The following is a 22,957-nucleotide window of genomic DNA, read 5'->3' as shown; positions in this document are numbered from 1 at the left end:
AGCTGCCTGCAATTACTGTAGGTTCGAATCTTACCAGGCTCAAGGTCTTCCATCCTTTCTAAGGTAGGTTAAATGAGGACCCAGTTTGTGGGGGCAATAAACTGACTTTGTATAAATATACAAAAGTATGAAGGCTATTGCTTAACGCATTGTAAGCCGCCCTGAGTCTCCGGAGAAGGGCAGCATATAAATCAAATAAATAAATAAATAAATAATAATAATAAATAATAAGGTGAAACTGAAATATTTTAAATGCACAATTCCTATCCTCTGAATTTAGTGACAGAAAATGAAAGAGTGTATAGTCAGTCAGAAATTATTGTTCCAAGAAGATTGCAAATGTTTATATTATCTTTCAGCCCATTTCAAGGAGAGGATTTTGGGAATTATCCTCTATAAATAAATACATTCTTTTTTGCAAAGCATAATCTTTTGTGTTATAGAGCAAGTAGTTATTTCTGGATGGTTAAAGTAGCTTATATCTTACTATAAAAATTCACTCATTTTCCTCCTGAAATAGCATGGAATCTAGTTCCCAGTTAACATTAGATGAATTTCATCTATTACTTTTGTGTTATTTTTGTTTCTGTTAAGTACCAAAATGCAATATGTGTCTTGAAGATCACATTTCACTGAAGCATACCTCTATTACAGATGCAGTACCTCTCTTCTTAAGATTGCTCCATTCACCGCATCAAAATGTTTGTGAACAAGCTGTTTGGGCCCTTGGGAATATTATTGGTAAGTAATAGTATTTTAAAAAGCAAATTCAATGGCATTGAAGGCTTTAAACTCTAATCTTATACATTGGCATTACCTGATGAGACTATGTTTCTCCAAGATCTATTTTTTGTTTTTTACTACTGCAGCAGAATAAAACATGTTTTGGAGAATTTAGCTTAAGTTATCGTAAATAAATGCAAAATTGTGCAATTAAATTTTTGCTGAGCAGTTTCTAATGGAGAAACATAGAATCTGTGTCACAGAACATCAGTGCCCATACATGTCACTGCATACATTCCAAGAATTTGCATTATGAATATAATTTTTTTTTAAATTTTCACTTCTGTAGGTGATGGTCCTCAGTGTAGAGATTATGTCATATCACTGGGAGTTGTCAAACCGCTTCTATCCTTCATCAACCCCTCCATTCCCATCACTTTTCTCCGGAACGTCACATGGGTCATTGTAAATCTCTGCAGGAATAAGGATCCCCCACCACCTATGGAGACAGTTCAGGAGGTAAATAAAGAACTACCAATGGGTACTTTTGCAGCTCAGCTGCACTACAAATCACCTTTCCCATAATATATGATACATTGTCTTAAGGCCTATTCATTTGAGCCTTGTTTCAATAACTAGTTATTCATTAGGTTTGTTTTCTATTTTATTTAACTGTGACTTCCAAGTCGAATTTTGTTAGTGAAGGAAATACTGACTGTTAAGGCATATTCAGGGAAATCTCTGAAATATTGCAATTACTTAAGGAAATTTTCAAGCTTTGAATCCAGATCTGTCTGAACCTAAGATAGTAGTGTGAAAACTGTGCCTCTAAAAATTGAATCCACTGCCATGTAGTTTATATTACTTGAGAAATGTCCTTAACCACACAAGTAAAATAACCTCACTAGCTTGGAGATTATATAGGTAGTTCCCGACATATGACCACAATAGAACCCAAAATTTCTATTGCTTAGCAAGACACTTGTTGAGTTTTGCCCCATTTTACAACATTTATTGCCACAGGTGATAAGTGAAGTTGGTAATACGGTTGTTAAGTGAATCTGGCTTCCCCATTGACTTTGCTTGTCAGAATATCACAAAAGGCGATCACGTAACCCGGGACACTGCAACTATCATAAATAGATGCCAGTTGCCAAGCATCTGAACTTTGGTCACATGATCAAGAGGATGCTCAAAGGTTGTAAGTGTGAAAAATGGTCATGTCTTTTTTATCACTACTGTTGTAACTTCAAATTATCACTAAACAAATAGGTGTAGGTTGAGAACTGTGAAAGATATATTGTATTTTTGCTTTCCAAATATTAATGGCCTTTGGTAATCCTTTTTTCTCAACAGATTTTACCAGCCTTGTGTGTTCTAATATATCATACAGATATAAATGTAAGTAAATCCTAAAGGAATATTCTTTCTCCTGGAGATTACTATTTATTAAATCAATAGCTGTATTACTTACATTTTGCCTAATTGCTGCTATAAAAACTTACTTGCCAAATATGTTTACTTTTTCATAAATACTGCAACTGGTAGACACCTGGAAATCAGTTGCCTTGTGCAGGGATGCATGTGATTCTATTTATGTGTTAATTTTCTGTTGCTGGTGATCTATAAGTGGTCCTTATATGGTAGAAGTTATGATGCAGTCAAATCACTTGTACATAAAATATCATGCTATACTGAATCCTGCTGTGGGGTGATGCTGTTTTGTATTGCTTTTGTTTGACTCATACAATACTTATATGTCAGAAATTCAGCTTGTGCTCATGTGTTTGGATTACTGAGTTGGCACAGTTTGGTTTCATGCAAAAGTAAGGATTAAAATTATAACAATTAGGAAAAATAAATGTATAGTGGAAGGGTTAAACATTTTCTCTTTGCTTGATTTCTTTAAATGTTAGTAATATTGCCATCACTTCAGATGTTTTGAGTTATTTGGGGTAGAATTTTTAAATATTCCTTGATGAGTAGAAAAAACAGCAAAGAAAATCATAGAAAGCAATTTAGAGAATACATATAAAATCTGTAATAAATTGAAACTCTTGTGCATAGAAAATCTGATTCAGAAGTTAATTACCATCTTACATTAATATATAACCTGTCCTCTTTGCACAGATTCTTGTGGACACTGTTTGGGCTTTGTCCTATCTCACAGATGGTGGGAATGAACAAATACAGATGGTGATAGATTCAGGTGTAGTACCATTTTTAGTCCCCTTGCTGAGCCATCAGGAAGTAAAAGTTCAGGTAAGCTTTGAGTATTGTACAATGTGATATGACATTACAAAATGTATATCAGTGACAAAAATTCAGACATCTTTGTTGGATAACATCTGTTTATTTGTATGTCAAATCCACTTATTTAAAGGCAAATATATTAAATAAACATTGAAGAGTGTTTTGAATATACTTCCTCAATAAACATGCTGTATTTCAAATGAAACAAACAAAATGTTAAAAGTTACGATATTTATGTAGTTACTTACCATGCACATCTAAATTATATTAAAGTAACCAAACTATATTTACAATCCCCAAGGCATGTCACAACTTTTGAGCATCCCTAATGTTTGGAAATTGAAAGTTGAAAAATTTGACATGCCCTAAATATGCTCTTGACTCAAGCTCAACTTCTGCTGTCTATTAGATACATCCATGCAGTGTTTCATGGCAATAATCTGACAGTATTTGCCACTGTCTTCTTCCAGGATAGTTTTTTTTTTACTTCCTGGTAATCAGTATTGCTCTGGGATGACCTGGTGGTTTCTCATCCCAATGCTAATCAGGCTTAACCCTGTTTAGTTTCTGAGCCCAAATCAAGGTCAGCCAGGTGCTGAGAAAGTATTTAATGCTGATTTACATCTACTTTTTTTTAACTTAACAGGTCAATGTATGTTTATTAAAGTTACTGTACACTCCATCTTTTAGACAAATAATTTCCTTAAGGCATAGGTGTTTTCTCAATGCATATTACATATTTTATGGACTACATCGGTAGAAAACTGAGTAATTGTATGGTTGTTCCAAATGAAAGAAGGGGAATATACTAAGTTATGTCCATAAAAGCTTGTTAGCAAATTACTATAGCCATTCCTTATTTAGTAACACCTTAACTAGCAACCATTCACAAATACGATGGTAATAAACAATAATAAAAAAATCATTTGGGACCAATTCATACATTTACAACACATTTTGTGTGCTGGTGACTATGCATGCTGGAGTCAGCATTGCTGGTATACTTATCTGAGAAAACTTTATCCAAACAAGAGAGTCTCTGTCTCTCTGTCTCTGTCTCTGTCTCTCTCTCTCTCTCTCCCTCCCTCCCTCCCTCCCTCCCTCCCTCCCTCCCTCTTCCTCCCTCCCTCCCTCCCTACACACACACACACACACACACATGTTAGACACTATTTTATTTAAGGACTTGATCGTTGGAACACAATTCAGTCACTAAATGAGTGAGTGTATTGATATAAGAACAATAATATTGAGTATTTTCCTACTCCTCTGTTCATGTAGTTTATTCTAGGATTCAAAAAAGCAGTATTAGTTTCATAAACTGTACCTCATGTGCTTTCTGTAACTCCCATCAGCTTCAAAAATGTTTCAGATTCTTGTTGTATAAATGGTTAAGTTTCAAAGGCTCTTATAGTCTGATCAAGAATGCAGAAATAGCAGAATTAGAGAGCTTGCCAGGTCCGTAAGAAGCACGAAAGTTGCAATTTCTGAACAAAAGAAGTGCAATGGCATTTTAGTGTTATGTTTATACTGAGGCAAAACAAAATCACTTGAGTACCATGATGTTTGTACACTACACAAATTAACTGAAAGATTGCATCCATAAGTATTTGTTGGTTTATTGCAGATTTTTTATATATAAACACATACTAATGTTATTAATTAGCTAAGATTTTAATTAAGTTTCTGAAATTGGAAAAAGAAATATACATGCCTATAATAAACTGTGGAAGTATAATTTTTTTATCCATTCCTACACAGAGCAGGCTTGTTTAGCAAATTTATTAATTGAAACAAATAGATGGCAGATAACCAATCTCTTTAGGCTTTGAAAGAAATTACAATAGACAGCCCAAAATGGCTGCCATTAAGGTTGACAAAATGAGTACAATGGACTGAATTTACACTGCAGTAAAATTACAGGCATTCCTCGACTTACAACAGTTCATTTAGTGACTGCTCAAATTTACAACAGCACTAAAATGTGACATGACCAATTTTCACACTTAATAATAATAATAATAATTTTATTTCTATACTGCCCTTCTCCCGAAGGACTCAGGGCGGTGTACAGCCTATTTAAAAACACAGAAACAAAACAACAATTAAAATTTAAAATCATTAAATAATTAGGCTCCAATTAAAATCCCAGAAATTTAAAATACCCCAATTTAAAACGTTATGTTAATAGCCCGGCCTGGCGGAACAACAGGGTCTTCAGAGCGCAGCGAAACACCCGGAGGTCGGAGATCTTACGTATTTCCGGGGGCAGTTCATTCCACAGGGCTGGGGCTCCCACAGAGAAGGCCCTCCCCCTGGGTGTCGCCAGCCGACATAGCTTGGCCGATGGCACCCTGAGGAGACCCTCTCTGTGGGAGCGGACTGGTCGGTGGGAGGCTATTGGTGGCAGAAGTCGGTCTCGAAGGTACCCGGGTCCTATGCCATGGAGCGCTTTAAAGGTGGTAACCAACACCTTGAATCGCACCCGGAAGACCACTGGGAGCCAGTGCAGCTCGCGCAGGAGGGGTGTCACGTGGGCGCAACGAGTTGCACCCATAACCACCCGCGCGGCCGCATTCTGGACCAGTTGGAGCCTCCAAGTGCTCTTCAAGGGGAGCCCCATGTAGAGAGCATTACAATAGTCCAACCGGGAGGTGACAAGGGCGTGAGTGACCGTGCGCAAGGCGTCCCGATCCAGAAAGGGCTGCAACTGGCGAATCAGGCGAACCTGATAAAAGGCCCCCCTGGCCACGGCCGTCATGTGCTCTTCTAAAGACAGCCGTGCGTCCAGGAGGACACCCAGATTGCGAGCCCTCTCTGTGGGGGGCAAAGATTCACCCCCAATAGTCAGCGATGGCACCTGCTGACTATATCGGGGCGCCGGAAGCCACAGCCACTCGGTCTTGGAGGGGTTGAGTCTGAGCCTGTTCCTCCCCATCCAGGCCCGCACGGCCTCCAGGCAGCGGGACATCACATCAAGGGCATCGTTGGGGTGGTCTGGGGTGGAGATGTACAGCTGAGTATCGTCAGCGTACAGATGACACTTCACCCCAAAACCACGGATGATCTCACCCAGCGGCTTCACATAAATGTTGAACAGGAGAGGTGAGAGGACCGACCTTTGCGGCACTCCCCATGCGAGATGCCTTGAGGTCAACCTCTGTCCCCCTGCCAACACAAACTGCGAGCGGTCGGAGAGGAAGGAGGAGAACCACCGCAGAACGGTGCCCCCTATTCCTAACCCCCTCAACCGCTGCAGCATGATACCATGGTCGATGGTATCAAAAGCCGCTGAGAGGTCTAATAGGACTAGGACAGAGGAGCAACCCCTGTCCCGAGCCCTCCAGAGATCATCCACCAACGCGACCAATGCCGTTTCTGTGCTGTACCCCTGCCTGAAGCCTGACTGGTACGGGTCCAGATAGATAGCTTCATCCAGGTGCCGGGGAAGTTGTCGTGCCACCACGCTCTCAACAACCTTCGCCACAAAACGCAGGTTGGAGACTGGACGATAGTTGGCTAATTCAGCCGGGTCCAGGGAAGGCTTCTTGAGGAGGGGCCTCACTACCGCCTCTTTCAAGGTGGCAGGAAAGGCACCCTCACTCAAAGAAGCACTTATAATCCCCTGGAGCCAGCCTCGTGTAACCTCCCGGGAGGCCAGCACCAACCAGGAGGGACACGGGTCCAATAAACACGTGGCGGCATTAATCTTACCCAGCACCCTGTCCACATCCTCGGGAGTTACAGGATCAAACTCCTCCCAGATAACATTCTCAAGACCTGCCCTCGTCTCCTCCCGTGGACTCATCCAGTCGGAGTCCAAGCCATCCCGAATCCGAGCGACTTTATCATGCAGGAATTGCACAAAATCCTCAGCACGACCCTGCAAGGGATCGTCCTGCACTCCCCCCCGGAGAAGGGAGTGGGTCACCCTAAACAAGGCGGCTGGGCGGTTCTCTGCAGATGCGATAAGAGCGGAAAAGTGGTTAGACTTTGCCGCTTTTATCGCCACTAGGTAGGTCTTGATATAAGACCTCACCTGTGTCCGGTCGGAATCGGATTGACTAGTCCTCCAAATGCTCTCTAGGCGTCTTTTCCGACGCTTCATCTCTCTCAGCTCCTCAGAGAACCAAGGAGCCAGTTGAGATCGGCGTCGGGTCAGAGGCCGCAAAGGCACGACGCGGTCCAAAGCTCCGGCGGCCGCCCGTTCCCAGGCGGCCACCAGCTCTTCAGTCGAGTCGTGTGTTAGGGTCTCAGGGAACGGCCCAAGCTCCGTCAGGAACCTTTCGGGGTCCATCAGGCGCCTGGGACGGAACCATCTGGTTGGCTCCGTCTCCCTGCGGCGGGGGAAGGCGGTAGGAAAGTCTAGTTGGAGGAGCAAATGATCTGTCCATGACAAGGGTTTAATATCTAGGTCCCCTCTACCAAGATCATTCAACCACTGACCAGAGACAAAAATCAGGTCCAGAGTGTGTCCCCCTATGTGAGTTGGGCCTTGAACTAACTGGGTCAGGTCCATGGCCGTCATGGAAGCCATGAACTCCCGAGCCGCCTCTGACGCCTCACCCGCGGATGGAAGGTTGAAATCCCCCATGACGATAAGTCTGGGGGTATCAACCGCCACCCTGGCAATGACGTCGAGTAGCTCGGGCAGGGTCGCTGCCACGTGGCAGGGAGCCATGTACGTAGTCAGCAAACCCATCTGCACCCCACGGCCCCACTTCACACAAAGGGACTCACATCCGGCTATCTGAGGAACAGTGGTCTCCCTCGGACAAAGACTCTCCCTAATAATCACCGCCACTCCCCCACCCCTCCCCTGGGCTCTTGGCTGATGAAATGCACGGAAACCTGGCGGGCACATCTCAACGAGGGGGACCCCCCCCTCCTGGCCCAACCAGGTCTCCGTAATACCTGCCAGGTCTGCACCCCCCTCCAAAATAAGATCACAAATGAGGGGGGCTTTATTAACCACCGACCTGGCATTACACAACATCAGCCACGGACCCTGGGCCTGAGACGCTACACAACCCAGGACACGAGTCACGCATTGGGGGCCGGAGTGCGCAATCGCTCGTAAACAGCGTATGCGCACCCCCGACACTTGATATGACCCCCTGCGTCCGTCATACCTGCCCCTCCCACTCATTATTTCAATTTCACAGCCCTTCCTGTCATCCTCCTGCTCCCCGGTTAAATTTCCTTTCGCGACCCTCCTGCTGCAACTAATCGACCCATCATCCCGCTCAGTCGCTATCTGGACCCCCCCAGGTCCGCTTTTACAACCCCCACCCGCCCTCCCGGGTGCCCTTAAGATTTTCTTTAAAAATTTAACTAAAAAACCCCTCAACCCCCTCTTCACCACATGCCATCTCTCGGGGTTCCAAAGCCCGTCATCAAGATATGACCTGATATGACTTATGACCATTGCAGCATCCCCATGGTTATGTGATTTATACTCGGATGCCTGACAATTGGTTCATTTTTATGATGGTTGCACTGTCCCAGGGTCACATTGTCCCCTTTTGAGACCTTCTGACAAGCAAGGTCAATGGGGAAGCCAGATTCATTTAACAACTGTGTTCCTAACTTAACAAATGCAGTGATTGACTTAACAAATGTGGCAAGAAAAGTTGTAAAATGGGGCAAAACTCACTTAGCAAATGTTTCACAACATAAATTGTGGGCTCAATTGTGGTCGTAACTCAAGGACTACCTGTACAAAGTTCCTTTGTTAGTTTCTTCTCTGAATTTGTACCAGAATAGCTTCTTTATTCTAAACATACATTTCTGAAACATCTAAGAATTGTAATTCATTGGATCAAAAAATATAAATACAAACATATCTTAGTGGTAGCACACTAAAATAATTTGAACTTTATCTAGTTCATTGTAGGATTTGTTACTTTTTAAATTATATTGCTGGGTGTCTTTACCATTACTTCTGCCTGCGCTGAGTCAATAATTGTAGCTTCAATGTAAATAGTTGTCACAATTCAGTAAGATGCCTGTGTGTGGACATAGAATGTTTTTAAATTAAATACGACATCTTTCATTATAAAGCCTAGAGCTGGACATTTCAATAGCATATTTCTTGAGTAATCTGTTCTTGTATGATTTGACATTATACATATGATTTGAATTTGGCATTGATTGTGATTACTAACAAATCTGAAACTAACATTTAAAAAAGAGAGGGGCATTTCTCATATGTGCATAGAGCCAGTCAATGTTCTTTGTCTGCGAGCTTGAGGAAAGGCATGTATATTTGAGTATTTCTATAATTCAATATGTGTTCAATCTATATGTCTGTAGCATATTTGAACTAGTTCTAAGAATGAAATATAGACCCTTTAAAGTACAGAGAATGTTAATTGTACCATTTCTTAAATTAAAGACTGCAGCACTAAGAGCAGTTGGCAATATAGTAACGGGTACTGATGAACAGACACAAGTTGTTCTCAACTGTGATGTCCTCTCCCATTTCCCAAATCTTTTGACACATCCTAAAGAGAAAATAAATAAGGTGAGTGCTGAAATTATTTTGGTAATCTTGTTTCATTTTTTTAAACATTTAACAGGGAATGATTTCTTTTCCTAATGCTAAAAGAAGTGCAAAGATTTCACACCTAGTATAATCCAGTATTGTGCTTCTAGTCAATTTCTATCTTTGATTAATGGAAAGGGAAAAAGTGGTATGTACTATGTAAAAAATTAACTGTGTAAGGATTGTATTTTATCTTTAGCTTGAGAAAGACAAGTACTATTTATATATTCACAAATTATAAATTTGGTCTTCATTGTAAACATCTAATAAGAGAGGATTTATTTACTGGATCCAAATGATTAATACCTCTTTTTAAGAGGAAAGTCCTAACAACCTTGAAGAAACCATCATACATTCATTCTTTAAAATGATTTTTGGAGTGTAGGTAGAGTGTCAGCCAATTATGAATATCCTTTTGGTAAAATGGTAGGGCAGGTGTTTCCTGAACAGAATCCCCAGGATTATTTTTAGACCTATTTCAATTTTCTTTTGGTATAAAATCCTCTTGGTCCTCCTAAGAAAAAGAAGCAGAACTACTCCTAGCAATCAGTGGCTTTTAATGCCTTTCTTCATGGTAGTCTTTTTTCATGGTAGCTTTGTAAGAGAGATACAGTGAGTTCACCTGTATTGGTATGAGAAATCCCACAGGGTAACTGAGAAATTTCAGTTGTCTCTTTTAAAATCCTAGGAGACATTATCTAAGTTTTTATAATTAAGTAGTATACAGTGAGGCAAAAAGATGTAACACACAGAATATTGGTAAAATATTTTGTGTTTCATTTTTTTCTAGTTCACAGTAAAATAAAATTAAAGCTAGGAAAAACCATACACCTGAATGGAAGTAATGGAAGTTTCAAAGATCAGCCGATGACACACTTGGTCCATCTAAGTTAGTTTCATGTATTTTTTTTTTAAATTTGATTTATATGCCGCCCTTCTCCGGAGACTCAGGGCGGCTTACAATGCGTTAAGCAATAGCCTTCATTCTTTTGTATATTTTATACAAAGTCAGCTTATTGCCCCCACAAACTGGCTCCTCATTTCACCTACCTTAGAAAGGATGGAAGGCTGAGTCAACCTTGAGCCTTGGAGAGATTCGAACCAGCAGAAATTGCAGGCAGCTGTGTTAATAACAGGGTGCAGTAAACCACTGTACTATCAAGGCTCTTTAAGCAACTTTTGTTTTCATTGTAGGAAGCTGTTTGGTTCCTATCCAATATTACTGCAGGAAATCAGCAACAGGTTCAAGCTGTAATTGATGCTGGACTTATCCCTATGATAATTCACCAATTGGCTAAGGTCAGTCAGATACCAGATTTCCCTATTTTTATGTTTTGTTAAGCTAACATAAGATGTTATGTTGCTAATGCAAATCATTTTTATATTGTCTAGGGTGACTTTGGCACTCAGAAAGAAGCTGCCTGGGCAATCAGTAATTTAACGATAAGTGGTAGAAAAGATCAGGTTCGTGTATCTTATGAAATACATGCAGAATTTTTAGAATGATTTATATCTAATGCCACAAATAATTGTAAATATCTTTTGCATTGCTCAGGTTGAATATCTTGTACAGCAGAATGTAATCCCACCATTCTGTAACTTGCTGCAAGTGAAAGATTCTCAAGTAGTGCAGGTGGTTCTGGATGGCCTAAAAAATATTCTAATAATGGCTGGTGATGAGGCAAGCACAATAGCAGAAATTATAGAAGAATGTGGAGGTAAGGTTTCATTTGGTAAGATGGAGTTTGACCCCACCTCCATCTGTCGTAATTGACTTATTGTGATATTTAATTGATATTGTTATTCTGATGAAAATATTGTGAGTGGAGAGTAGAGATGTACTTTTTTATTTTAATCTGTTTTTTTATTTGCATGTCACGGTTAGATCACTTTTTCTGATTATTGGATCCTCTAAAATAGAATGAAAATCCTTGAGGGATCCCTCAAATGTCAGCATGTCTGACATTTCTTCATTATTCTGTATGTTCTGCAGGTACTTAAGATTCTAGATACGATTGTTACTGTAAAAAGTAGATCCTCGTCTATTGGTTCTGTTCCACCTCTCAATTTAGAATACAGCATCAATCTTGGTGATGACTGGACTAGTATCTCACCTTTTCTGCAAGACTCCTGGATAGACAATTTATGAGAAAGTACTGTATGTGGAAACATGATATGGAAATTTTGGCTCATCTTGGTAAGCTTATGCTAGGTAGCCCTCAGAGACTCCTGTTCAAAGCCTACAGTATCCCAGAGGATCCCATTTTGTTCTTCATGCCAAGAGTTTGCATTTAAAAGTGATCCTTTCAAAGTTGCTGTGTAGGGTACAGAGTATAGCCTTGTCATGATTGTATCTGTATACTATTAAAACTGTCAGTGTCATGACTTTAACTGGGTGAAAAGGTGCATCATAGGGCAACAGTTTTTAACCAAGGTATGTCAGATGAGGTAAAAATCCAGGACTCGGAGTTCCCAAGAGAATGAAATTTGGAAACGTTGTGGCTGCCTCAGTGCTACTGACTGCTGTTGCACTGCTGCTGTGGTCACATAACCTTCATTTTCAGCATACTATGATAATTTTCAATTTTTAGGCTTTCTGTAAAATTTCACAGGTTTTACACATTTTTAGTTTCTTAAAAATTTCTCTTACTCCCTCCTCCACTCTGCAACAGCCACTTAACCTGAATGCAGGAAAGGAAGGGAGGAAGTGCTCCATGACCTGTGCTGCTCTCCAGCCTATGTAGCCTTCCCAACCTATGTAGCGCCTTTTGCACAACCTCACACACTCCCCCTGATCAGCACCGCCTCCCATGCAGTACCTCCTGTACGCACCCTGGGGCCCTAATGGGGTGCACTATGTTGGAGGTGGTTGGCTGGCAGAACACCCCCCCCCCCCAAAAAAAATCTTTCTTGGCTTTTAGTTAATTGTTGTTAACTTTTATATTTATGATTTTTTGGCACTGTAAACCACCCAAAGTCATGTTGGATAGTGAGATGGGTAGCATATAAATTTAATAAATAATAAAGAATGAAGAGGATAGGAGGGAAAAGGGGAAAGGAAGTTACCAGCCAGTTTCCCACAAACAAACTCAATGGGAAATCAGCAGGAAGTCAGAATTCACTCCCGTTTTCTTGCCCACCTGTGATCATTCTGTTTCTCTGTTTAGGTAAGGAAATATCTCTGAAACAATTAACAGGTCATGGGTTGTCTAATAATCAAGGTTAAAATGTTACAGGGATATTTTCTCAAATTCCATTCCTGCTTTGAGCTCAGATTGCTCTTATCTGACCTTTGCCATTACTTCACATTTCTACTGCTTTTTAAAATGGATTTTATTCATTTGAGGGGCAATCCTAAACACTCTTAGTTCAGGGTCAGCCCAGTTGAATTTTACTACTGTGTAAATACATGTATGATTGTGAATCGATGAAATTACTGAATGCCTAAATCTCAGCATAATTCCTCATATTAGCCATATCAGTAGAGCCAAATTACCTAAACTTCATGATAAACTCTCCATAGAGTATTTTTAAGTCTTCATAGAAATTGAGATCTGCTGGCTACACCCACATACAGCTGCAGTTTATGAAACAACCATGGCAAAAAAAATGTGACTATTTTAAAAATTTGAAGAGGCGCTTCATACCCACTGCCTTTCAACAGTGTCTGAAGCGTGTGTGCGTGTGGGAGGGTCAAATTAACAAAATGTCATGCCATAAGCCATACTCATTTGTACAAGTATTAAAAAGGTTGCTTACATGCATACACAAAAGGGTTGGTGCCTGCAGTGTGACGAAAGCATTTCATCATTTGACCAAAGCAGCAAGATACGATGGATACCTGTATTTGCATTTAAAATATTTGAACTGTCTTAGGTCATATACCAAAACCAGTGGATTAAAAATAATAATTTGTAAAGTTAATTGTATTTTCATATTCTTTGCTAGGTTTAGAAAAAATAGAAGCACTGCAACAACATGAGAATGAAGACATTTATAAACTAGCATTTGAGATAATAGATCAATATTTTTCTGGTGATGATGTAAGTACCTGTGACATTTCAGAATATTATAAAATAGTATGATTATAAAAAAAGTATTATAAAAACTTTTGCATAATATTCTATGCCAAAGTCAAGTCCTTTTATTCCCATTGAAGATACATTAACTTTCCATACACTGCATCTAGGACTGAGCTAGGGCACTCAGTGCACAAGTAATCTGGCTACCTACAAAAGCAAAATTTATGGCTGAGAACTGCAAATCCCAGCCATTATGAGATGGCTGCTACTTGCAAATCAGATCCTTGTCCTCCGCCTGTTTTTCAAGAGAAGCCTTTAAAATGCTTTAATGATACTGTGGAACAGATACATCAACTTGGATATGCGCAGAGAGTTGCTGGAAGACTTCTTTCTTACTGGTTGGTGTATGCCTGTTACTAGAGGATAGTTCTTGTCTTTTTATCACCTTAGCTTTCTTGCTAGTTTATAGGGCAAGAATATTTTCAATAGAAAATAGGTTTGTTTTTGTTTTTGTTTTAAATTGTTTTGTCTTTATTATTTCTCACTTTATCCTCTTCTTCCATACATCTCACAGAATTACTTATTTAACATAAGGGAAAACTCTCATTGTAGCTTTTCAAAAGGTATGGGGACATTTCAACACTTAATATGTTTGAAGAGATAGAGTGTGACTGTAATGCCCAGATCTGAGTGAAGTTGGACCAGATATTAGATGAGCAGGTTTTCCTACTTGTATAATAAAGATTACAATTACTCCAGACTGTACTTTCTTTGCAGATTGATGAGGACCCCAGCCTCATTCCTGAAGCAACACAAGGAGGTACTTACAATTTTGATCCAACAGCCAATCTTCAAACAAAAGAATTTAATTTTTAAGCTCACGACAATGCAGCTTGACTACCCTGCATCGGTAAAATACACAACCAGATATCTACCATTGGAAAAACAGGCTCCAAGCACATGCCCCTTTGTCTGATGCTTCTAAAAGCAAGTTGTATATCAGTCATTTTGCAGTTGCCAAAAGTACCTGTCACATGGACTGTAAATGCATATGCATGATCTCGTACACTGTTCAATTTTTTTAACAGTCTCTGCTACCTTTCCCCTGATTTTTTTTCCTTTTCCCGTGAGGCCACAAGCTGATAACTGCAGTCTACAGTTTTAAGAATACCTTTTCGTGGTGGCACATTGGCTTCCCACACAAGAATAGCTTTCTATGGAAATAGCGTGCTATGGATCAAGACTCTTTAGTATGATTTTGGAAGACTTCTGAGAGGCCCAGTCTATTTTAATTTTTTTGAGCCTCAACTGTTGTCCTCTACAAACATATTTTCATATATTTAATGTGGAAGATAAATAAAGGAAAAGCAAGTCAAATTATTTTCATTGGTGATACTGACATTAAAAAAAAACTTCTTAAAAACTTGGTAATTAATTGGTTTAAAACAGACTACATATATCAGTAATTGTGTTCATTACTGCCTTAGAAGCTTGGGCTTGAAGAATGAACATTGTATTTGGACTAATAAAAAGGTGACCATTATTCCTAATTTCTAAGAACAGCAAGCTGTACTTGACCACTCTTCAGCCTGTGTGTTCCTGCTTTTTTTTTGAAATAATGAAATGCTGTGCATGGTATTTTACCTGAGCTACCACCTATTATGGACTTGAACTTTTGTTTTAAGCTGAAAGCAAGAGTCCAGCATTAAAGTAACAAAGCTATTCCAAATCAGCATTGGTTGACAAGAATCTTGCTTTCATCTTTCAGTAGTCAATATATTTTGGGTTTAAATTTATAACTGAATAATGTTGATTTATATTGGTTTAAACTGTGGAGCTTTCATGTTTACTGTAATTTAGTCTTAAACTATTTTTTTACTTACCAGTGCTTACGATGATGTGGTTGGCAACAAACTAGCAACTATTTTAGAAGCACCATAATAGCTTCTTTTTGGAGTATTGGAAGAGTTATAGAAAAAATAGTCTATAAACTTATTCATATAGTTAAAATACATACTAGTTGTGTGAGGCTTTGTGGAAGCTGCTATTATTCAGCATAAGCATAAATGTACAGCTCACAATGAAGACATTTACTTGAGCTGGTAACTTGGGAGTAATGGGGAAATTATCCAACCTGGCTCTAAAGAGGATTTAGGATTGCTGTGGGTAAACATGAAATTTAAACTGTGTAAGCTATCAGACAAACTGATATTGTTGCTGTTGTTCACTGGATGTACTTTGCTCCCAATGCCTTGATGTGAAGGGATACAAAACGTAAAAGTAACGTAGTTATTGGATGTGGGTTGTATTTACTGTGATGAAGATAACAGACAGATGCCATGAAGAAAGCTTTGTTGATCAGCTGTTTTTCCACAATTAAGCAAGACATTGCAGGTGTTCATTCTTTTACTATATCTGCCAAGGTAGAGCCACTTTAAAGAGTGATCTTGTATCGCAAAGGATACAAGTATGTGTTTTAAAGTGCAAGATTTTTACTTGCTAGATAATCTGTTTTAATACAGTGTTTTGGCCTCTATTTATAGATTTTATAAATTTTAAAATCAATTTCTCTTTAAGGTGGCTCAGACTTTTCAACTCCTGTGCACATAAAATTGAGTTGAAGTTCATTGTGCCTTTTTTCTTTACCCAGACATTAAATTAATTTGGTAACTGTATCCTATTAACATTATAGTCTAAAATCCTGAAATTGTGCTGTTTTTGCTGAAAACTAAGTAAAAAGAAAATCAAAATTAGATTTTGTCAATTTTGGGAATTTCAAAGCAGATATGCAGTTAATAATGTGAACAAATCTCTTTGTAAACAGTATCCTCTATGCCTATATTCTTGTCTTAGATACTTCACTCAAAATAAGACTGATGGTTTTTCACTACTGTGAATAATGATTTATTTCTTGCACTCAGTGCATTATAGATAAACATAGGAAAATCAATTTAGAACAGTAACTTGTCTTTCTCTCAGTTCATTATCACCTTATCAGCTCTTGATAGAGATTCAACCATTTTGTATTTTTCAGAAAGGGATAAAGGCTTGGATTTAATTATCCTGCTGCACAAGAGCAGAAGTTACTTGAAACTGTGTTGAGAGAATTGCTGTTTTTATTTTCACTTGTTCTTTCCTCCCTCCTTCCATCTACAGTCCACAGAAAGTGGTGCTGGAGGGGCCGGAGACCCTTCAAAACTGCTTTTGATAGGAGATGTCGATAGTAGGAATGGGCAAACTGATCTCTAACCCCATATGTGAGTTTCTTCCATTTATGCCATGGAATGGGGTCTTTATATTCAAGCTAAAATATATTGCTGCACTTTTAAGTTTTCAGAAGTGTTAAAATTGCATTGTGTTTTTTTTTAACTCTCAGTTAACAGAGTAAATTGTTCCTTCAACAGAGGCATCTAAATGTGTTCTTAATTTTGTATATGGGCTTAGGTTTTATAACCAATAAAAAGCTGCTATCGAATATTATAAATATGGAAGATCTTATTTTGAAAACAGTGAAAATTCATCACTGTTTAGTCTGTTGAAGGGTTTCATTTCTTTGACAATGCAGTATTTGAGTTAAAAGATCCCTTCAATGACCTTTTAAATTTTTTTTAAATTAGTAATTGAAGTGAGCATTCGTTTTGAAAGTTCATCACAAAGAAAGTTTCATATTTGATCCAGATCTTTGCTCAGTGCCTTAAGATTATGGGTCCATTGACGGAAACAAAATATTATGTGGTGATGTTTATAAAACATATCGTTTTAGATGCATTATAAATTACTTAATCCTCGGAGTTGATTTTAGACTGACAATAGCAGATACTTTTTCTTAATTTTTTTCCTATATTAATATTGTTTTCATTTTGCCCTACAAGTTTATAAGTTATGGCAAGATTTAAATTTAGCTAATTTAAAGGAGTTGTCTTGGGCTGCGTGTAAAATATATAACATAGGCAAAGTATATAAATAACAACTTTACTATACAGGTAGTCCTTGACTTACAACAGCAATTGAGCCCAAAATTTATGTTGCTAAATGAAACATTTGTTAACTGAGTTTTGCTCCATTTTACGACCTTTCTTGTCACAGTTGTTAAGTGAGTCACTGAAGTTATTAGGTTAGTAACATGATTGTTAAATGAATCTGCCTTCCCCATTGACTTTGCTTGTCAGAAGGTTGCAAAAGGTGATCAATCACAACGGACACTGCAACCATCATAAATATGAACCAATTGCCAGGTATCTGAGTTCTGATCACGGGGCCATGGGGATGCTGCAATGCTCATAAGTGTGAAAAAATGATCATAAATCACTCTTTTCAGTGCTGTTATAACTTTGGTCACTAAATGAACTGTTGTAAGTTGAGGACTATCTACACATACACACACAGTATGTATGTATATTGTGGGGCCACATTGCTAGCCATGGCCACAACCAGCCTGTGGGCTGGACATGCCTCCTCTAGGCCAGTGGCCCCCAATCTTTTGGGCATCAGGGACCAGTTCCATGGAGAGAGTTTTTTTCTGCAGACTGGAGGGGACATGGTTTCACATGCTGCCTGCATCCTGTGAACGGGGCTTTGTTTGTTTGTGTGGCCTGGTTTCTGACATGCCGTGGCCCAGTGCTGGTCAATGGACTGGGGGTTGGGGATCCCTGCTCTAGGCAGTTTAGCTTACATAAAACATAAAATAAAATTAAGCCCTGATTTTAAAAATGTGCTAATTAAAACAACCATTAACTTACAGATAAATATGAAACCAGCTGTCAGAAAGCTCAAATATACATCAGAGTAACTGCTTTTTATATATAAAGTTTATTGTCATTGTACGTATATACACAGTATGCCCGTACAATGAAATTCACATAACACCCAGAGACCAAGCCTAACACACATGACAATCCCCAGGCACACCCCCACCCACCAAAAATTCCCCATCCCTAAACCACCCAAGCATCACACAGCAGACCAAGTAATGCTGTCCAACAGTTCACTGATGGTGGCCCTTTAGTTCATTGTTGAGTGCAATTATAGCTCTGAAATAAAAACTATTCAGAAAACGTGTGGTCTGAGTTTTAATTGTTCTTTATCTTCTGCCAGAAGGCAACAGTTCAAAAAGATTGTAAGCAGGATGGGAAGAGTCTCTGAGAATGTTGTGCAACTTCCTCAAACAGTGAGATGCGAAGATGTCATCCAGGGCTGGTAGCTGGAGCCCGATGATATTCTGGGCAGTTTTAATAATTCTCTGTAGAGCTTTTATGCCCGCTGCAGAGCTGCTCCCATACCATGCAAGAATGCCGTATGTCAAGACACTCTCAATGGTGCTGCTATAGTAAGACAGAAGTAGATGCTGTGATAGATCTATCTTCCTGAGCATTCTCAGGAAGTACAGCCTCTTCTGTGCCTTCTTCACAAGCATGTCAGCATTCATAGTCCATGAGAGGTCCTTTGAGATATAAATGCCCAGAAATTTAAAACTACTCACCCTCTCCACCTCCTCACGATTTATGTACAATGGTAAATGTACATCTCTCTTCCTCCTGAAGTCAATTATAAGTTCTTTAGTTTTTTTGGTGTTAAGTATAAGATTATTTTCTTTATACCACAATGTCAGCCCTTGTACTTCCTTTCTATAAGCAGACTCATTGTTCTTATTAATGAGCCCCACCATTGTCATGTCATCTGCATATTTAATAATTGCGTTGGTATTATACAATGGGGTGCAGTCATGTGTATACAAGGAATAAAGGGAGGGGTTTAGCACACAACCCTGGGGGGCTCCTGTGCTTAGTATCAGAGTAGAGGAATGGTGAGATCCCATCCTTACTGACTCTGGCCTATCTGTCAGAAAATCCTTTATCCACAAACAAATCCTCTGATTTATACCCAAAGTGGTCATTTTAAGAAACAACCTGTTGGGTAGAATGGTGTTAAAGGCAGAGCTATAATCCACAAATAAGAACCTTACATATGTTCCCTGTTGTTCCAAATGATTCAATACAGTATGGACAACATACTGCTTTGCTCACTTTGCTAAAACTCAAAGAGAGTGAAGTTGAATTGTTGGTTTTGTGTGCCAGATAGAAACTACAGTAGGGTCTTGGGACTGCAATACATAAATGCTTATGCCATAATCATCTTTGTATTTCTAAAAAAAAAAATGCTATAGTTTCCTGCATGCTTGATACTTATAAAGCAAAGGGTAATTCTGGAACACGTTAAATAAAGAAATGGCAGAACAATGATTTAGCTAAATCTGAATCTCATGGTCCAAAATCCAACCTTCAGAGAGCCTCCAATTGACCCAAAGCATTAGGAAATAATAAAAGGCTTGCTGCAATACTTTGGCTGTTGTGTTCATGTTGGGGCCAAATGGTGATTGCCATAATGCATAATCCTAAAATGCATTATGATTTTCTGCTAGAGAATGGTGTTTATTTCCATTTTGACTCAAGGTTGTGTAGAGCCTTTTTTTCTCCAAAGACCACTGAGAGTGGAATTTAAAATAATCTAGTTGCACCACAGGGCTGGAAAAAAGATGGGGAGATATATATAGACCTAAAAATACAACTTCTAAGAACATTCCCCCCAGTTAAGAAAAGTGACAGAAGTGGCCAAAGAATTCTGTCTCTAGTGAGCTGCTACCTTCTCAGAATTGATTGTTAAATCAACATTGGTTCCTTTTGAGGCACTGACCCAGGTCTGTCTTGTGAGAGGTGGGGAAGAGGCTGTGGATCCAGCTTAGAAAGGGACTGGTTAGTTTTCTTTATGGAGGGAACATGATTGGTTTATATATGTTGTGAGGAGCCCAACAAAAATTAATCACATTAGGAAGGAAAAAATCAGAATGGTGGCCCAATGACTTAATGACACTGGAGATGGTCTCAGCTCCAGCGGTTTGAATCCTAGCATTGTTTGGCGGAGTGAGCTTGCCTTAGGTTCTGCTCATCTAGCAGTTCGAAAGTATGTTCTATACAAGTAGATAAATAAGTACCACTTCAGTACCTATGGACGTGTGGATGATTACAATCCTGCTGGCACTAGACCTTTCCAGTTGCAACATCCACTTGTGAGGGGAGAAGGCTTCAGATGACACTGCAGAAAAGTCATTTTTCTTGTGCTGAATAGTTTTCCTTCCTATGACACATCTTGGGAAGCGCACAAGCATGTACCAAACAGCTAATAAACAGCCAAACTGCTATGCATTAAGCATTGTAGTTTCCTGGCTAATATCACCACACACCAGGGGTGTCAAACTCATGTCATGGTAGCATCATGTGATGTATCAGGACTTTTTTCCCCTTTGCTACACCGGGTGTGGGCATGGCCAGCGCGTGACACATCTGGCCTGCAGGTTGAGAGTTTGACAGTTCTGCCATACACTAAAAAAAAAAAAAAAAACCCTGAAGAAATCTCAATAGGAACAGATGTGAAATTGTGATTGTTGATCTGAGTTCTATTGAAATCACTACAAGATACAGAACAAGTTTTCTTACATTTGCTCTAGTTTTAACATATGCTGATATAAAGTAACAATCACCTTCAAGATGAGTTCTGGTGACATATGTAGATATAGCCCATTAAATTTTCTTGTGATGTGGAGTTGGTCATCAACACTTGAGTTTAGTTTTGTTTATAGTGTAGTCCATTAAACTTTCTATTTCAACTTATTTAGAAGTTTTTGAAAATCAGTAAGTATGAAGGACTGGAAAGGAAGAAAATACAATTTAACAAGAAACTGAATTGATGGTCTCTGAAATTGTAAGTACCAACTCCCCACCCCCCATAGATCTCCACCAAAACGATTGTGTTTACAATATCAAGGCTTACCACATCTTTAAATGTTCTTTTTATTAGCCCCCATTCCCACTCCACTATTTTCACAACAGTTATGTTCTTAAAGGGAAATTATTCCTTTTGAAAATGATTCTCTGTTTAAAACACAAGAGATAACAGCCAGACATTTTAAACAGCAAATTGTTTTGTTTTGCTTGGATCCTCTGGAATATTAAATGACTAAAAGGAAGAAAATGGGGCAAGAACAACAAGTGAGCAGCCTCCCCCTTTGGTTGGGAAGGAGGAATGAGCTCTTTTTAACTGATGAGATTTTTGAACATTATATCAACAATCCAACTGTCCCAAAGAAAGTGGTATTTGCATTAGTAGGCTTAAATTTGTCACAAGCATTGCACTTATCAGATTATATCTATGATAAACCTATTATACCATACCACAGACTATGAAACAAAGTGTTAATGGAGGATTAGTCTCTCTTAAAACATAAGGGACTATGAAATGGACAAGCAGAGAACAGAGAAACATTTTTATGAGCAAAACCTATGAAATTAATACAGTGTACTAATAAAAAAGCTATTTTAAAGTCAAATAATGTGGAATTGCAAATAGATAACAGTAAATAAAACCTCAGTATTGAAAGAAAAAAAGATTGAACTTTTTTCAAGTGCTAAAAAATCATCTTGCTCTGACAATTATTTCTATTCTACCTTAAACATGTTATACTTAATACTTTCGCTCAATCAGTTCATAAACAAAAGCCCAAATGAGCATCTGAGCAGTATCTTCATGAGCTGTGCAGCCAATACTGAGCCACAAGCTCTTTACTGTGCTGTTCAGGAACTGGAGACCAGAAGGGGACAGTTGATTGCAATTAGCCTTCCTCTTCGCTCATGACTCAATTGGCAACTTCTTTCGTACAATGCTGGAGCCATACTTCTATGTTTGTTTGTTTGTTTTTTAAAGAAACTAGCAGCATTCTGCATGATCTCACAAGAACAGAAAGCTCTTCTGAATTTGATTATGAGATTTTGGCTGTAAAGTTTTAATAAATTATTTAAAAGTGAGACTCAACAGGCTCTTTATCTAACATACCAGTAGCACCCAAAATTAATCTGTTTTCTGTTACAGAAGCTGAAATGTTTTTCTTCTTTTACATCATCTGATTCTTAAGGCCAGTTGTTCATCTACAATAGGTAAAAGACCGTTCTTATCTATTAAAAAATTAGGGCTGCTTCATTGTCTGCATGTTCTCAATTATGAATCCAGCCTGTTGTAAAAGTGAGACTGTGGAAAGAACAAAGTTGGGGGCGGATAGTCAAACTCTCCTGAAATAAAGAGCAGCAGACAATGTACAAATGAATGGATGGAATTTAAAAATAACCGAACCAATTCCAACTCAGGAATTATAGAATAACAGAGTTGGAAGTAACCTTGGAAGTCTTCTACTCCAATCCCCTACAGGAGACCCTATAACTTTTCGGACCAATGGCTATCCAATCTCTTAAAAGCCTCCAATGATGGAGCACCCACTACTTCTGAAGGCAAGCCATTCTATTAGTTCAGGGCTGTCAAACTCCCAGCCCGCAGGCCAGATGCACCATGCCCACGCCCGGTTTAGCGA

The 22,957-nt window shown here is 39.0% G+C and overlaps 1 protein-coding gene across 1 annotated transcript in view; it reads left to right on the top strand.

Moving 5' to 3' along the window:
* Positions 1-17,029, top strand: part of KPNA3 (karyopherin subunit alpha 3) — a 41,829-nt gene extending 24,800 nt beyond the window's left edge. The window contains exons 8-17 of the mRNA XM_034426841.3: positions 655-741; positions 1,073-1,242; positions 2,080-2,124; positions 2,854-2,985; positions 9,374-9,502; positions 10,718-10,822; positions 10,916-10,987; positions 11,079-11,241; positions 13,472-13,566; positions 14,323-17,029. Coding sequence (XP_034282732.2) covers positions 655-741; positions 1,073-1,242; positions 2,080-2,124; positions 2,854-2,985; positions 9,374-9,502; positions 10,718-10,822; positions 10,916-10,987; positions 11,079-11,241; positions 13,472-13,566; positions 14,323-14,421 — 1,097 coding nt within the window. The 3' untranslated portion in view covers positions 14,422-17,029. The remainder of the gene's footprint in view (positions 1-654; positions 742-1,072; positions 1,243-2,079; positions 2,125-2,853; positions 2,986-9,373; positions 9,503-10,717; positions 10,823-10,915; positions 10,988-11,078; positions 11,242-13,471; positions 13,567-14,322) is intronic.
* Positions 17,030-22,957: the final 5,928 nt, after the last annotated feature.

This window comes from Pantherophis guttatus, chromosome 1 (genome assembly GCF_059756535.1).
Source record: "Pantherophis guttatus breed Tessera chromosome 1, ASM5975653v1, whole genome shotgun sequence".
Taxonomy (NCBI): Eukaryota; Metazoa; Chordata; class Lepidosauria; order Squamata; family Colubridae; genus Pantherophis; species Pantherophis guttatus.
The sequence above is the reverse complement of the archived record's forward strand: the minus strand, read 5'-3'. Positions and strand labels throughout refer to the sequence as shown.